Source organism: Penicillium manginii (assembly GCF_028828005.1).
Source record: "Penicillium manginii strain IBT 31320 chromosome Unknown utg000009l:1.0-3297300.0:1.0-3298630.0, whole genome shotgun sequence".
In the NCBI taxonomy this organism is placed as follows: domain Eukaryota; kingdom Fungi; phylum Ascomycota; class Eurotiomycetes; order Eurotiales; family Aspergillaceae; genus Penicillium; species Penicillium manginii.
Genome location: NW_026643110.1, coordinates 556966 through 573527, shown reverse-complemented (window position 1 = coordinate 573527; position 16562 = coordinate 556966). Strand labels below are relative to the sequence as shown.

At 50.5% G+C, this 16562-nt stretch overlaps 9 protein-coding genes across 9 annotated transcripts; 4 read left to right on the top strand and 5 right to left on the bottom strand.

Annotated features, from left to right (window-relative positions):
• Positions 1–86: 86 nt before the first annotated feature.
• N7533_011992 (Vacuolar sorting protein 9 subgroup) lies at positions 87–2309 on the bottom strand (the record flags this gene model as incomplete). Its single annotated transcript, XM_057108642.1, has 2 exons — positions 87–1938; positions 1996–2309. The coding sequence occupies 2 exons, from the start codon at positions 2307–2309 to the stop codon at positions 87–89; spliced, it is 2166 nt and encodes a 721-aa protein (XP_056953743.1).
• A 590-nt stretch (positions 2310–2899) lies between these two features.
• N7533_011991 (Phosphoesterase) lies at positions 2900–4316 on the bottom strand (the record flags this gene model as incomplete). Its single annotated transcript, XM_057108641.1, has 2 exons — positions 2900–3694; positions 3756–4316. 2 exons carry the CDS (start codon positions 4314–4316, stop codon positions 2900–2902), a joined length of 1356 nt encoding a protein of 451 aa, XP_056953742.1.
• Positions 4317–4982: 666 nt separating this feature from the next.
• Positions 4983–6679, bottom strand: N7533_011990 (catalase; the record flags this gene model as incomplete). Its single annotated transcript, XM_057108640.1, has 5 exons — positions 4983–5369; positions 5464–6228; positions 6292–6471; positions 6510–6586; positions 6658–6679. The coding sequence occupies 5 exons, from the start codon at positions 6677–6679 to the stop codon at positions 4983–4985; spliced, it is 1431 nt and encodes a 476-aa protein (XP_056953741.1).
• Positions 6680–7542: 863 nt separating this feature from the next.
• N7533_011989 (uncharacterized protein) lies at positions 7543–7951 on the bottom strand (the record flags this gene model as incomplete). The annotated part of the gene is made up of 2 exons (XM_057108639.1): positions 7543–7802; positions 7924–7951. The coding sequence occupies 2 exons, from the start codon at positions 7949–7951 to the stop codon at positions 7543–7545; spliced, it is 288 nt and encodes a 95-aa protein (XP_056953740.1).
• Positions 7952–8477: 526 nt separating this feature from the next.
• N7533_011988 (transferase family protein) lies at positions 8478–10124 on the top strand (the record flags this gene model as incomplete). The annotated part of the gene is made up of 1 exon (XM_057108638.1): positions 8478–10124. One exon carries the CDS (start codon positions 8478–8480, stop codon positions 10122–10124), a length of 1647 nt encoding a protein of 548 aa, XP_056953739.1.
• A 522-nt stretch (positions 10125–10646) lies between these two features.
• N7533_011987 (putative MFS alpha-glucoside transporter) lies at positions 10647–12495 on the top strand (the record flags this gene model as incomplete). Its single annotated transcript, XM_057108637.1, has 2 exons — positions 10647–10973; positions 11116–12495. 2 exons carry the CDS (start codon positions 10647–10649, stop codon positions 12493–12495), a joined length of 1707 nt encoding a protein of 568 aa, XP_056953738.1.
• Positions 12496–12941: 446 nt separating this feature from the next.
• N7533_011986 (PAS domain-containing protein) lies at positions 12942–14126 on the top strand (the record flags this gene model as incomplete). Its single annotated transcript, XM_057108636.1, has 3 exons — positions 12942–12969; positions 13072–13368; positions 13462–14126. 3 exons carry the CDS (start codon positions 12942–12944, stop codon positions 14124–14126), a joined length of 990 nt encoding a protein of 329 aa, XP_056953737.1.
• A 41-nt stretch (positions 14127–14167) lies between these two features.
• Positions 14168–14527, top strand: N7533_011985 (uncharacterized protein; the record flags this gene model as incomplete). Its single annotated transcript, XM_057108635.1, has 1 exon — positions 14168–14527. One exon carries the CDS (start codon positions 14168–14170, stop codon positions 14525–14527), a length of 360 nt encoding a protein of 119 aa, XP_056953736.1.
• Positions 14528–14887: 360 nt separating this feature from the next.
• Positions 14888–16402, bottom strand: N7533_011984 (uncharacterized protein; the record flags this gene model as incomplete). Its single annotated transcript, XM_057108634.1, has 2 exons — positions 14888–16110; positions 16138–16402. The coding sequence occupies 2 exons, from the start codon at positions 16400–16402 to the stop codon at positions 14888–14890; spliced, it is 1488 nt and encodes a 495-aa protein (XP_056953735.1).
• Positions 16403–16562: the final 160 nt, after the last annotated feature.

Sequence of the window (16562 nt, the reverse complement as noted above, 5' to 3'; positions counted from 1 at the left end):
AAAACACCATGACGACGCAGAAATGCAACAGAGTCGCGCCAAAGGAACGGTTGAAAAACAGGATGATCGCTTGGTGTATAGTAGTATCAAGATGCTGGACCAACCTTGGAGAGTGCGGCAGCGAGTCGCTTGTAATCCTCCAATAGAAGAGCAACATCCCCAAGGCGAAGATCACTTGCATTTTGTGTTTCGATAAATCGCTGAATGGGAGGTTCCACTCTCGCCGACGATACATGGAGAGAGATTGCACTGCTACTATTTACCTCCCCTAAAGCAGGGGAAGTTTTGACCCGGTTCAAAGCTGCGGGTGATACTGACCGTCCAGTCGGAGTTTCGGGTCCAGCACGACCGAATCCCCTGATCATACCAGGAATATGGTTGAGAGGATTCAGTGTATTGCCGAAGTTCCTCATTGATTCCAAGGGGTTGGGGCTAGCCACCGACGATGGTGTTTGGACGTTTTCGTTATAAATGGATTTCTTGCTGCTGGCCTGAGTCCTTGCACTGTCGGTGCTGCGGTCTCGAGGTGTTCGGCCACCACTAGCGGTTTCTGCATCTCTAGCAGTGGGGCGTAACTGCGAGTTCTGTTCGCTGGAGAGAGCATTGATTGTGGCCACCTCCTCCGGCGTGAGACTCTTGCTCGCAGCCGTCTCGGCGACAAATCGTCGAGCATCGGCTAGTGTCTTTGGTAACATGGTTCCACTACCTGGTGAACTGGCCGCTTGATTTGTTTGGAGCTCTTTCAAACGCCCGAAAAGGAAGTTAAAACTGTTGTCTAAAGTCGCGCCGATATTTTTTAGGCTTTGGTCTGCTGTGTTTCGGACAGCGTCGTTGGCCGCTTCAAGGACCTTGGTTGGAGGCTGGAAAAGATTACTCAGTCGACGCTGCTGCGGCGTTACAGAAGGACGAGGGCGAGGTAGAGTAGCCGCTGACTCCTTGACTTCTGGTTTAGCTATCTCAGGTGATGCAGATACTGTGGCGACAGAAGAAGTTGTTGCTTCTTTTGTTGGTCGAAGAGGATCAACTCGCTCCGAGGAAGGAGTTGTAGATATACTGGGTGTCTTGGGTGGTCCTTCTTGTGGTTCATCTGCGCGAAGACTCGACAATTCAACATTTTCCAGAAAGCTGATCGCGGCTTCAAGGTTAGTCAAGCAATAAGCAGTTTCGCCATCGATCTTAGTGGAAGATCTAAACCGCTGGATGAAAAGGAGGTTGCTGATGATATTTATTCCCTCGGGTGGGCATGTAACAAGTGTGTAGATCAAAGTGGGCAGAATTTCGTCTGCTGATGAAGTAGACGGGAGCAGCTTTGTCAAAGCATCAACAATAGCTTTGTGGGCAGCTGCGAGTTGTTGCAATTTGCCGAGAGGATAGTGCTGGTCATTCATGTTTGCAAGACATTCTCGAGCCTGAGCGAGGCAGTCATTTGCTTCTTGCTGTTTCTCATCGGCAATGGTCGACATGTCAAGATCGATACCGAGGTCTTTCAAATCGATACCCACCAAGAGCAAAGCCGCGGTTTTCGAACGCAACTTCTCATCCCTGACATCATCCAGGGTGGTTTTGTGCCTCCAGACTTTATCATAAACAAGCTCACACACTCTACGCTCGGCAGCTTCCTCAAGTGCAGCTCGTTTCAGCTCCAGAGCTTTGCGTGCTTTCCGTCTCTCCGCAACCTCTTCCGCAGTCAACATTTGCCGACCAGACCCACCTCGAACATCTTCTTGAGAGGGTTTACTTCCTAGCTTCAAGAACGCACCTCCTCGCGGCTTGGACTGTACTTGGGGTGTTGGGTCGCGGTTGATGCGGGACGCAAGCGCTGAGATATGGGTGGCGATGTGTGACTCTGAGCGGCTGTAAAATACTTGGAAAAGTGAGGATATTTTGTCGATTGTAGGGGGCGAGTTATGGACTTTGGCACTGAGGGAGTTGATGAATCTATTCATATTAGTTATGCCGCATGCAGATGTATTGAAGGCTAGTCTGCAGACTTACCGGTCCGTTAAGCTAACCAGCTCGATGGGAAGCTCTTCGGAAGGATCTTTCAAGCTTCGTGAAAGCACAAAGCCTTCATCCCCCTGCCCATCACCCTCGCCACTCGACTCAGCAGAGCCTCGTCGCTCGAACACATCGGGACCCTTTGCCTGCCCCTCGATATCGATCGCTGACGTTAGCGGCTGGGCGGGGACGTTTGTTGAGTCGGTCGCTGGGTTCGATCCGGAAGGCTGGGTGTCTGTATTCGCCATTCTGGTGAATGAGCGCGTCGATGTCAAATGTTGGCCAGGGCCATCGCCAGAGGGGCCAGACATGAGCAAGCCGGGCCTACGAGGCACTAAATCGTGAGTGACTCCGCCAGGTCCAGCTGATAGGCTCACGCAGATCGGCGTCTGAGCTCCACAAGTTAAGACCAGTTGTCGGCGGAAACTCAAACAAGCCCCGCCAAATGATCCAAATCTAACAATTCGAAATCAGCTGCTCTTAACACGACTCGGACTCGGTCCAAATAACGGCTCCGGAAGCTGTCGTGGGTGGAACCGTGACGAACAGCTCCACGTGTACCAAAGGCAACGTCACGGGACCCCCCGGTATATTTCTAAACACAGAACTTGAAGTTGAATGCTTGAACCCCCATTCATACTTGCTGATCATTTTACTAATATCCTGTGCTTCTCGATGTTCATTCCAAGGTTTTTTTTTTTGGAAAAAGAAAATTCAAGCTCTTAAGGATTTGTGAAAAGATATGGTAAATGAACATCGTGATATGTGTACTACTATGTATTATCTATTTCTCTAAGGGTACAAAGAACATCATATACTACTAGTACACCCAATTACTACCCATAGGAAGCCCAAGACATGCGTCCAAAATTGGACGCTGTAGTATCATTAGGAATTGTCCCTAAAATGCAGCAGGGGTAGGAAGCTTTGCAGGGGTGTTCTTGCGAGCACTGCTCTGGATCAAATGCTCGAATGATGCAGCATCATCAACACGGGGGGTGAATGGCTCAAAGTCCCAAAGATAACCAAGGGTACGAAGAAGGGAGCTAGCAGAGTAAGAGACAGTCTGGCCCTCGTTGCTAGTACCCTTTTGCTCAACAAATCCCTGGCCAACCCAGGGGGAGATGAGAAGAGTGGGAATACGGCCTCCCAGGCGGTTGAACTCGTAGGTATACTCTTCTCCATTTGCGGCTTTCTCGGTGTAGGTAAGATCATCGGGACGGGTTGCAAGAGGAGGGGGGACGTGATCGTGGAATCCACCGGTCTCGTCGAAAGTGAGAACGAAAAGAGTTTCCTTCCACTGAGGGCCAGAACGTAGAGATTCATAGACCTTTTTGATGAAGGCCTCGCCATCCGAAATCAGACCACTATCGTGCATAGAAGTAGTTCCAACGCCACAGCACGATGGGTTCAAGTAGGAGAATTCCGGCAAAGCTCCCTTGGCGGCATCGGTGTAGAATTGAGTGATTGGCACAACCTTGTCGGTATTGTTGCTTGATTTGGTCCAGGAGAACCACTCAGCTTCAGGACCGGTACCACCAGCTGTATCCCAGTAGTTGAGCCAAGTGTGATTGGTCTCTCCTAACTGCTGGAAAATCGAGCGCTGGTCGAAGGCATAGGTTCCAAAGCTATCATCGTTCTTTCCATGGCCACCAGATGTACCGGCAACAAGAGCAAATCGATTTGGACAGGTAGGCTATATTGACCACAGTCAATTTATGTCCAAACACGAGGAGAAATTTTACTGCTTTACTTACGCCTGCAATATCAGAGTGCCAGTGGTTGAATGTCAGATAATTCTTGACCAGTGAAGTCAAAACAGGAACTTGATCTTCGGTGTAGTAGTTCATGACCTGATGAGCCAAGACAGATTTGTTGGCAGAAGATCCATAGTTATGAATCTGCTCATGGATGAAACCCTTGTTGTCGGGGAGCAACTTTCCCTTGGCAATCAAATCATTGTCCGGGGTCCAGTTACTGTAGAACTCCATGGTATTGCCGGTGACTGCGTGACTTGGGTCATCGGTAACAGAGTCATAATCTCTAGCCTCGGTGCAGTGATATCCTTGGGAAGGATCGGTCACATTGTATGGGTTGCAGAAAGGTCCGTTGTTGATTGGGTTATCTAGGCCGTGGATCCTCTGACCACCAAGCAGGTTGTCAAGTGAGCGGTTTTCCATGCAGAGAACAACAACATTCTTGATCTTCGACCTGAGATTGCGAATTGAAGAAGTCGAATGGGCTTGTTGAGGGTTGGAAGGAATGGCTGACGCCGCAGCAGCGAAAGCCAAAAGGCCGACAAGAGCGCTAGCGTGCATTTTGATAATGTGACGAAATCAATTCTTTTGTATACTATCTCTGTAGTATTGTTCGCACATGGGCATAACTTGAAGATGTTATTTCGTCCTTTTTATAACACCACAGTAGGTACCTTGTACTAGTAGTAATCTGATTTGATCTGGGTAGAGTACTAAGCCCACGTGGGCATCGTCGTATTTACCCGGGACAAATATCCAAACGAGCTTCATTTCGATCTTGAATCTTCTTGGTTGTTTATCGAATACTCCGTACTCCGTACCCAAAGTAAACGCGACTATAGCTATTAATTGTCTCCAATGGCATCAACTCAAGTGCCCACGAGGGGCTTGTTTAAGTATGATGAAACGTCGGATGTCGGCTACAACTTGTAGCTAAGCGCTAGTTTCGGCAAGAGACTATGCACCAGATCCCCCCCCAACAATATACATACTCATACTATAACTAGGAACAATTATTGAAATCAAGCAATTGCCGAAAAGACGTGGAGGGGCTTGGCGGCACCAACCGCTACTAAAACGAACTAGGCAGTTGCTTAGCTTTCACCATCACCACATAAGGTAACGTCAGGAACACCATGTGGCATTTCAAAGCATTATGATTGGCCCAAACAGAACATCTAATTTCGACAAGATTTATATTCAATCTAGAACGCAACCAAATAAATTTTACAGACGAGCCGAAGGAGCCACATTGGCTTCAGTTGCAATCTCAATACGAGCTCCGAGGTCCTTGTTCACACGGGTGAACATCTGGTAAGTGGCTTTGCGCACACGTTCATGGGCACCGCACAGGTGGCCCGAGATATTCTTCACGAAATTCTCCTGTTGGCCGGGCTGGCGGCCGAGAACTTGCCAGAGGTCGTTGGCCTGCACGTAATCTTCGCTGGTAACAGGGATCTGCTCAGCGAGAACGGCGCCAGTCCACTTCTCGTGTTCCTGATTGGCCTTCACAGGCTTGTAGTTCAGTGGACGGAAGGTAGATGGGTAGTTGGGATTGGCGCCGTAGTTTCCGTGGACGTTCATGTAACCATCGCGATGGGTAGGGTTGAATGACTTGAGAGGACAGTTGACGGGGATTTGTTCGTAGTTGCCGCCCAGACGGTGGCGGTGGGTGTCGGGGTAGGAAAAACAGACGCGATTGCAAGACAGGATCGGCGGAGGGCTCGGCACCAGGGACCATATGCGAGGGAGAAAATGCGGCCTGCTCGATCTCGGCGAAGTAGTTCTGCGGGTTCTTGTTAAGGGTGAAGCGGCCGAAGCGACGAAGAGGCACTTCACTCTGCGGCCACACCTTTGTCAGATCAAAGACGCTCCAGCGGAACTTCTCTGCCTGTTCTGGGCTGAGGACTTGTACGTAGCAGGTCCAGGATGGGTTCTCGCCCCGCTCAATGGCGTTGAAAAGGTCCTGGGTGTGCCAGTCAGGGTTCTTGGCGGATAGCTTAGTGGCCTCCTCGTTGGTGAAGGTTTTGTTGCCCTGATCAGTCTTGCAGTGGATCTGCACATAGTTGAAGGTGCCGTCGGGCTTGATCCACTTGTAGGTGTGGCCAGAATAGGCGTTCATGTGTCGATACGAGTATGGGGTACCCCGGTCACTGAACAGATGCATCACTTGGTGGACTGCCTCATGGTGAGTAGAGAGATAGTCCCAGAACATGGTGGCATCCTTGAGGTTGGTCTGAGGGTTTCGCTTCTGAGTATGAATAAAGACGGGGAATTTGGCCGGGTCACGGAGGAAGAAGACTGGAGTGTTGTTGAAAACCCAATCCCAGTTGCCTTCTTCCGTGTAAAACTTAATGGCAAAGCCTCGGGGGTCGCGAGCACTATCTGGAGAGCCCTTTTCACCACCAACGGTTGAGAATCGAGTCAGAAGGTTGGTCTTCTTTCCAACTTCCTTCAGCATGTCGACGATGGTCTATAGAATGAAATTAGCTTTATTGGCTAGAGCACTGAAATATCACATCATGGGTGTACTAACAATATCGCTAATGTCGTCAGTTACTTCGAACTCGCCATAAGCACCGGCACCCTTGGCATGAACAACACGTTCTGGAATACGTTCACGATCGAAGTGCGCTAGCAGATCAATCAGGTGGAAATCCTGGAGGAGTAGTGGACCGTTGGCTCCAACACGTTGAGCCGCCTGGGGATCCATGACCTAGGGAATATTCGAATTAGCTAATAGGCCCGAGATACCCTAGACAAATAGGGGATATGTACAGGGCAGCCATTGGATGCAGTATAGACCGGAGTCTCATTGTATCGGTAAGTCTCTGGCAGAAGAAATTAGGATGAAATATTGAAATATGCTGGAGAGGAAAGGTATTGAAAGTTATAGACATACTAGGCTCGTCACCGTGACCCATGGTGATAATGTGCAGCTCTTTGCCGAATGGCGAAGGGGAGTTATAAGATACGAGACGGGCCTTTATTTGAATATCGCAAAGAAATCTGTTTAGCGGGGAGTTTGCAAGAAAAAAAAACATGAAGCTATGGGACCCACTCATGTCAAACGTTGACTTTTTGTTGCCAATCGGCCGTTTTCCAACAAATGTCTACATTATGATGAAGCGAGCGTGAAAGAAAATCATGATTTATGTAGGCTAATCTTCATTGAAAATATGATACAGAATGAATAATATCCGGCAATAATCAAGCACAAGTCTATCTAATTTATTCAAATCTGCCCTGTTGGAACATTGGAGCTCATATCAACGGCCAATCAGAAACGAGTGGATGTCAGCCGCGCTGTGTTTCAGCAATGGAAATCAGACCATGCTGTGGCAGGATTGATAAGTAAAAATTAGGAGTTTGATTTATTCAGTCGATAGTGTTTGTGTGTAGTAATTAGAAAGTACGACATTGTTGTGATCAGTTCGCTTTGGGAAGGCCAAAACACAAGCTATTCGAATCGAGCAGGTCGATCCGATGATCATCCGATGAGATCGTCGAAAATTGTGAAGGAGACTCAACACTAACATTTTATTTCTTTTGCAGGAACTTTTAGTTTGAGTAGTGAGTTCCAAGCTTGTATACCACTGGCACCCGTCAGAAAAGGCTGAGGCATCTTGAGAGCACCTGGACAGATACGATGAACTTGAACTGAAAAAAACCCATAGGACGGAATGAATATCAATTTTGAAACGCGAATAATTCTCACTTTGACCAGAGCCATTTCCAGAGTGCTTGCCGTCTAAAGAAGCCGTCTAAAGAGGCTTTCTATCATAGTTCACGGATCCCCGGTTTTCTTTGCTTCTCCCGCGCCTGTGCGCTGTGCTTCGGGATAGGCACCCACGGCCTTGTTGACAGACTGCCCCAGGCCCCTGGCCGCATTTCCAAGACCTTCAGTGGCACCGCCCACGGTTTGTCCAAGACCCTGAGTCGCGCCCCCTGCAGCACCGCCTAGACCACTTAGCGTATTTCCCACTGTATTTGTAGCGCCGCTAGCCGTCTTTCCGACGGCTTCCCCGAGACCGCCAAAGAAGCTTGCTATTTAGAATGATGTTTGAGTCAGTATCAATAGAAGCCAGTATTGAAGGTATCCGGGAATCATCACGGGTGTGGTAATTCATCAATTTTCATTTAGGAGAGGCGAGTGAATGCCACGTACCGTTGTTCTGGCTCTCGTTGGAAGACATGATGAGAAACTTTGCGAGTAAACTGATAAAAAGAGCTAGGCCAAAGATGCGTGTAATTTCTTTTGGTATCTAGTCAATTGTAAGAGAAAAGTGGGAGAAACTAAAAATTTGCCTTGGGATTCTCTTCATAGTTGTGGCTCTGGCGACTATGATATCATCTTGACTTCCTTGCTCCACGGCGACCCCGTCGATGGCGATTTCGGGAGGTTCGAAGGAATGCATACAAACGCAGCAAGAGTATTGATGATTCATTGTGATTCAATCGCACGCCTTAGTTTTAGCTTCATTTAAGGTGACGGTCCAATCTTCGATTGACACTACCCCGCGGGCTCTTGTTTGGGATTAGCGGGCGCCAACGAGAATGTCGCCAAGAGCGCCGCTATCTGTGAGACTCTGACTCGTCTGGTTCCTAGGGGTCTGTGGACGTTACAGTGTTAATTTAAGGCTTGCTATATTTAAGGCACATCGGCCGTTTTCATTCTTTGGTACGATACCAGGACAAACTCATTGACCAAACTGGAGAGCCATGGGTGTCGAAACCACAGTGATCCAGTCTGAACGACTATGTCCTAGCATAAAGCCCACAGAAAGGGCAGTGCCTCTATCGCTACTAGATGCAACGACCGCCGACTTTTCTTCGACAACTGCTATTTGGTTATTCGAGCGGCCTGAAGAGACTCTAAAGGATGGGTTTGATTTGTTCGATCACTTTCGCCAGTCACTTCGGGTCACATTGAATGACTACCCGCAGTGGACTGGCCTCCTCAAAAGCATCACAACCCTCGATCTGGCTAGACATGAGAAAGAAACCCTTCAGTTTCCACCGCATGCTCGTCGTTTCGGCCGAGTCTATGTCCACTATGGATTGCCACAGGATCCTGGAGTCGAATTCATTACCGCGACTTCCACCGCAACTATTGAAACACTGTGTCCCGCATTAAGAACCAAAGAAAAACCGCTTTTCGATCATCAGAATATACGACTCGACAGTCTAATTCCTTCAGGTCGCTTGTCTAGTGCAATTACATCTGTCAAAAAAGATGTGGCAGGTCTTTTGCCACCGGCATTTGTCATTCAGTTGACAAGATTAACCTGCGGTGGATTTGCACTGGGAGCTAAAATTGCGCATCCTCTTGCCGATATACAATCACTTGTCTACTTTGTCAAGGACTGGGCAAAGATCAGCCGCTGCCAGCACTTAGGAGACCCGAATGGCCTTAAGCCCACCCTTCAACCGGTTTTCGAGCCAGAACGACTCGACTCGATGGCGGCGGGAGATATTAATGGAGAGGGTGCTAATCCAGAAGTTCTCGAGAGAATTGAAGGTCTACCTTTGCATCGATATGACTGGTGGGCAGCCCCAGCTCAATGCCCCTGGCCCCAAGAGATCCCAGAACCATTCCGAAGTCAAGATTTAGCAGTTATCGGCAAGGCGATGCCGTGGACAGAATGGGATTTTGCCGCCCCCGTGTCGCATTACACTGTCCATCTGACTGGCGATCAAATCGAGTCTATCTGGAACAGAATATCGAATGAAGACCCCGGAAACCCGACAGCCGAGCGAATCAGCCGACATGACGCTGTCCTGGCTCACATCTGGTCGTGTATCACCCGTGCTCGAAAGCAACAAGAAGATACAGGTTTGGTGCATTGCAATCTGGCATATGGTACACGTTCAACTTTCCAACTTGGAGACGACTTTATCGGATCGCCCGTCATAAACATCAACATCGAGATGAGTGGTAAGGAGCTAGCTTCGGCAGAGATCCCCGTGGAAGCGAGAACCAGAGGCATTGCGCAATGTATTCGCAAAACGATTGGCCACATGAGCCAGCCCGGAGCAGTCGCCGCCCACCTGCATAGCGTGGCGTTTGAAAAGGCTCCTCAGCGTATCTGGCAGGCATTTCTAGGGTCTCGACACCTTATTGTGACGAGTTGGGCGCGAGTTGGTATCTACGATGTGGATTTTGGACTCAAGGCTCCAATTCGGTACGCTGAGGGGGTGATTCCGGATCTGGATGGAGATATTTTGATTAAAGATGCACCGCCCTCGGACCGGTCGAGGAGTATCTCGGATCGGAGGGCTTGGACGGATGATGGGGTTGATGTCTCAATTCACATCCGGGCCGAAGATATGGATCGCTTGATCCGGGATCCACTCCTGCTGCCATGAAGAAGCGGAGAACGGAGTAAATAGTTTATACTAGTGCATAGTCAGGATGTAATTGAACTACATACATATGCCCATCTGATTTTCCAGAGCCGCTTATGGTGTCGAAGCACGGGTGCAACATAACATTCCATGATTCTAACCTGATGCGGATATGGCACATTCCACTTCCTGCAAGGGGCGCCTCCCGGCGAATTAACTAGAAGCTTACATTGACTTGGCAAGATAAGGTTCTATCCGGCAAGATCGAGGTGTCTGCACTTATGTACAGTATATAACTATATGCACAGATAGAATAAAGACTAGTGGCGAATCCTCATGAAATTTGCGACAGCTTGGTCACCGCTGCCCCCAGTGGATACTCCGATGGGCCGATCTCCGTACTCGGTGGGTACCCCACGCATCTTTTTTTCCCCCCTTAAAGACTCTCTTCTCCGCCCACCCCCGAGGCTGGACACTCTCGACCTGAGAACACATTCCTCCTTCCTCCCAATTCCTCAATTGGCTCGCTCCGTTCGATCCAGCATGGCTGACTCCAAGGCGCACGATGCCATTGCCCCTGCGGACGATCATCTGGGGCGCTACCCCTCCACCGATGGTCCCAACTCCGATAACGCCATGGCAAAAATTATCCAGAAAGCTCGGGCCGCAACGGAGAAGGAACGCAAGATGGGTATCTGGAAGGGCATGAAGATTTATCCCAAGGCGGTTGCGTGGAGTATTCTGATTTCAACCTGCATTGCCATGGAGGGGTACGATATCAGCTTGGTGAACAACTTCTACGCCTTCCCTCAATTCAATCGGAAATACGGCGAGCTCCAGAGTGACGGGTCATACCAGGTGCCAGCACGGGTAGGTTATACATAGATGTTCTGTTCTGTTCTCTCCGGCTTTCCTTCCACCATTTTGCTACGCAAACGTAGCGAAGATATGGGTCCACCACTCGAACAGCCATAGTAATAAACATCACAATGCTAATGCGAATATCTTACAGTGGCAATCTGGATTGAGCAATGGTGCCTACGTCGGCGAAATCATCGGTCTATTCATCAACGGCTACGCCTCGGAACGATTTGGATATCGATACACACTCATGGCTTGTCTGGTCTTGGTGACTGCGTGGACGGCGATCTTTTTCACGGCTCAGAACGTGCAGTCTCTGCTAGCAGCCGAGATCCTATGCGGTATCCCCTGGGGTGTGTTCCAGACATTGACTATCACATATGCCTCGGAGGTCTGCCCGGTCTCTCTGCGAGGCTATCTGACCACATACGTCAACTTCTGCTGGGGATTGGGCCAACTCATTGGAATCGGTGTGATTAAGGGTATGCTCAATCGCAATGATGAGTGGGCGTACCGTATTCCTTACGGACTGCAGTGGATGTGGCCTCTGCCTCTCTTCGTTGCAATCACGTTGGCACCCGAGTCGCCTTGGTGGTTGGTTCGCCGTGGACGCACGGACGACGCGAAGCGGTCATTGGAACGGTTGACGAACAAGGACCTGCAGGAGGATTTCGATGCGGACGAGACAATTGCCATGATGGTGCATACGACTGCCCTCGAGGCCAAGATCACCAGCGGGGCGAGTTACTTGGATTGTTTCCGGGGTACCGATCGGCGCCGAACGGAGATCGTCTGCATGGTCTGGGCGATTCAAAACCTGAGTGGAAACTCGTTCTCCAACTACTCGACGTATTTCCTTGAACAAGCCGGACTCAGTTCCTCCAACTCTTACTCCTTCGCTATGGGACAGTACGGCATCAACATGGTTGGTGTTTTTGGGGCCTGGTTCTTGATGACTCTTGGTATTGGCCGTCGAACTCTTTGTCTGTATGGATTGTGCGGACTTTGCGCCATGTTGTTGGTTATGGGTTTCCTTGGACTGGTACCTGAGGCGCACCGCGACCAGGCCTCGCTTGCCACGGGCTCTCTGATGCTATGCTGGGCTCTGTTCTACCAACTCACCGTCGGAACTGTCTGTTACTCCATTGTGGCTGAGATGTCAACTCGTCGGCTGCAAATCAAGACAGTCGTTCTTGGTCGCTGCCTGTACAACCTTGTCGCCGTTGTCTGTGGAGTCCTCACACCTTATATGCTCAACCCCACCGCTTGGGACTGGGGCAACTATACTGGCTTCTTCTGGGGTGGTATCTGCTTCCTGTGTATCATTTACACGTACTTCCGTGTCCCCGAACCTATGGGCCGCTCGTTCGCTGAGTTGGATATGCTCTTTGAGCAGAAGACCAGTGCTCGCAAGTTTGCCGATACACAAGTGGATGTATTTGGCGAGCACGTCGAGACCGAAGTCATCGACAACTATGCAGATCAGAAGAATGCACCCCGGACGGAGCCTGGTGAGGTCGAGAAGAACTAATACGGTACAAGCCGATGAGTCCCACGTTCACAATTACGACCCGCCTTCAAAGTTAGATGTAAATAACCATGACCATAGAACTATATTTCTACTACATAGATTTACTAATTGAATAAATAATATACAAATCTACCTCCTATACAAACATACTGCTGTCTATACAGTTTTGTTCCTGTCCTCCTTAAGCCCCACGATCCACGGTTGACAGCCGTTGGGAACCAGTTGAAAGTGACGAGTGTCCACCAAGCCGAAGCCGAGCCGCTGTCAGTGCGAGAGACCCATTCAATCTTGGAATTCTTTTTACCCTCCAGAATCCTTCCTCAACCTTGGAGGTTTGCACCCTCGACGCATCGGGCCCCTCTTTCCTTGTCCTCCGACTCGCCCAGCATTCCACGATCCTTTAACGACGCGGGGTAGCGCTGGGTTCCACTCTTCTGCAGGGCGCAATGGACACGACTTTCATCACAATTCACGGTGAGTTTTGGCCCTTGAGCATCTCACGTTGGCGGAGCGCCTGCGCCTGCAGGGTTATGATTTGATGAAACGTCGTATATGTATGACTGACATGCTTTGCAGACCTATCGCGCGATGCCTCGGTTCTCTATGCCTCGGACAGCATTCAGGTCGTGCTGGGTTACCAGCCCCATGAGGTGTTGAATCGTTCTTGTTGGGATTACTTCCATCCTGAGGAACTGTCTTTCGCGCGCAGTGTGCATGGTCGCGGCGTGCGATTGGACAAGGCTGCCGTGTTGAATTATTGTTCTATTCGGCATCGGGATGGATCCTGGGTTGGTTGTGAGTGTGTGTTTACCGTTGTGTACGATGTGTTGATCGCGAGTACCACGGTTTATGGAAGGGGGAAAGGAACTCAAAGTAAGTTGAATCTCAAGCTCAAGCTTCGTGCCAGCCCTTTTATTCGCGTTGCTGCCGTTAGGTGAGGGTATTGTATTAACGCCATTCACACAGAGCGCGCTGTCGATGCTCCCATCGTCCGCCAGCTCTTCGACTCCTCGCCCAATGATCCGCGATATCACATGTTGACTTTTATCTCTGATAAATTTTCACGGCGGCTGATCGAACCACTTCACGAGCCGCGCGCGGCTCTTTTCGTTAATCGCTTCACTCGCACTGCCACGATCATGTATGCTACCAGCGGCGTGCAAGAGATCCTAGGCCTGAGCCCGCGACAACTCGTGTCGAAGAGTTTCTTCTACTGTATTCAGGAAGAATGTTTGAGAGATGCAGTTCGGTGTCTAGAGGGTGCGAAAGCAAACGACTCGATTGCATATCTGCGCTTCTGGTTCCGCAATCCATTGCAAGAGGATAACACAGAGGCAGAAATGCCCGAGTACGATGGTTATTCGTCCGCTGGTGTAACGACCGATTCGTCTGACCGCGCTCACTACGTCGCCCCCCCCCACCTGTTGAGCTGGAAGCTGTCGTTTCTTGCACCTCCGATGGGCTTGTGGTTATTCTTCGCCGTGCCCGAGCTCCCATTCCTGGTGGCCCTCTTCCACCAAAACCTGTCCCGGCTTATTCCAATGGTCTCTTTGCGGCGCCTTGGGCTTTGGAGCCTGTTCTTTCATATGGGCCCTCGTCATATTCTCAACCTGCGCCTTCGCATGGCTTGACATATCCCGAAGACAAGAAAACTCTTTGCAGAGACGATTCTATGTCTAGCGTGGCGTCGGGATCAGCTTCGGGATCAGCTTCGGGATCTGGATCTGGGTCTGGATCTGGGTCTGGATCTGGGTCCGCCTTGGGCACAAATTCAGGCACAGGCTCAGGCTCGGGGATCGGGTCTGGATATGGATCTAGTGGTGCATTCAGTTTTGCAAACTCTCCATTCCAGACGGACAAGCAGCAAAGTGGCCCCACGGGCCCCCATGCCAGCCAACTTATGGATACAATTCGCGATGTGGCGGTCTTTGCTTGGGGTATCGTGGGTATCAATCGTTCTTTGGAACAGTATAAATATGGAACCCCGTCGGGTGATGCACAGCCTGAGGATGCGTTTATGGATGATGCTTGAGAATTTGTTGAGACATGGCCTGGGCATAACGACTTGAAGAGTATTATATGCATTGTGATAAATGTATATGTGAAATGATTAGTACATGCTGATTGATTATTTGCGCAGCATCTTGTCTTTACTACTAGTACTAGTAAGGTACTACTACTATTACTAGAAACCCAAGGACAGCTTCGATTGAATTGGTACCATTCAGCGGTAGATCCGATCCATCTTATAGTAAATTCTAGAATACAAACGCCTTTTAGTCTCGCTCCCTAGACGCCAGGCCCAACATACTACTCCAAAGTTGCAATGTGCAAGAAAGAAAAAGCCCATCCATCCAAAGCATAAGCCTCGTCACCCCGCCGCTCCTGCTCTCTACTCATCGCTCATCCGGGTATCCTCGTCATCCTCGACAGGCTGTTCGTCGTCGGCCTCATCAACAGGAGGCTCGGGGGGAGGAGGAAGAGTCGACCCAAACTTGGGGTCAATATTGGCGCGGTGCATGGCACGCTTGTACACCTCTGACTCATCGGGATCACGAATAGTAACCTGCATCTGATCGACTCGTTCCTCCTCGACCTGGGACGCGCCGGGAGCCAAACCAGCCTGGGCAATTGTGCGGGCACGCTCAGGCTTAAGACGGGTCTTTGCGACGATGGGATAGTAAAACGCCGCGCGCTGCCTGTCAGTGCCGTCGCCGGAATTGAGTGAGATGGCGATGTCGCTCAGCTTGTCGTTGTTGATGACCTGGCCGCTTGTGGCGAAGGTGCGGACGCGGTCGTAGCGGTGGTATTTGCTTCCGTCCGGTGCGTCGTTGGTGTAGAGCTCTTCATCATCGCGGTTCGGGTGGTTCAGGTTCATGCTTATGCGGACATTCTTCGCAGACTCGCGCTTCTCCGGCAGAAGTAGATCATAGTCCCACGGCACGGCGCCGGGGTCGGCGTACAGGTCAGGACCGGCTTTGTGGAGTGCCACTTTAGACGCATGTTCCTGGCAAATACGTTCTTCGGGTGCAATTGGGCGAAGAATAGCCACGTCGAGACGCTTGTCGCGTCTACCGCCTGCGGTGGGAATTGGCGCCTTATCGAACTTGAATTGCAGGAAACCGCCCGGGTCGGTGAAACCTTGGAGATCGGGGAGAATTGGGAAGAAACCGACGGGCTTGAGTTTCGGGTTGTCGGGGTGAACGGGTTTGGCCCACGCATCGCTTTCTGTCTTTGTGGCAGGCAGACCACGGATGCTGCTTTCAGTATCTTCGCCAGTGTGCTTGCTCTCGGGGTGTGCGATGTCGAATCCCTTCTGTATGTACTTCTTGACGTGTTTGGGGTCGTCCACTGATGTTTTCCCCTTCTTCATCGAGCGTGCCTGCGGCCTAGCAGGGGCGCCAGTGGCCGTGGCCGCAGCGGCGCGGTCCACGGAGATATGTTGAGTGCGTCGAAGGAAACTGACATTTGTATTCTTCGGGGCCGGGTTTCGCAGTTGATCGAGGGTCATCAGGAGCGGGAGGTCAGCGGTATCGATGGTCTGTGGGTTCTCGGGGGCCATGATTGCTGTCATCCCATTAGCGATTTCATCTTCAAAGCGAACTTGGACTCGGACTTGTGTTCAAGCATTCAATCACATACCACTCTCATCGCCCAAATGCAAGCCAGGAATACCGACAAGGTCAATGGGCATACCACCCTCTGCATCAACGTCGATATTGGGTTCTTCGCGCCGAGCCAAGTTCGAAGCGAAGCCCGGCGTCACGAAGCGGCTGAGACCTTCATGCGGAATGTCGAGCAGCTTCGGGGGCATATCTGGCGGAGGGAGGTCATTGCGGTAGCGCAGGGATGCAATGTACTCCTGGTGAAAGTTCCCAGAGGACTGGGAGTCCTTGGACTTTGACATTGTGAGGTCCTGTTGTATAGTTGTGGCCCAGAGGGTCGGTGGTGAAGGGAGGAAAAGGCCTAGTCGCAATCAGTATTGGGGACCGCGCGCGAAGAAAGATCAGAGGGTGTACATACCGCGTTGGGGAGCAGTATATGGAAGATTAAAGGCGGGCAGAGAC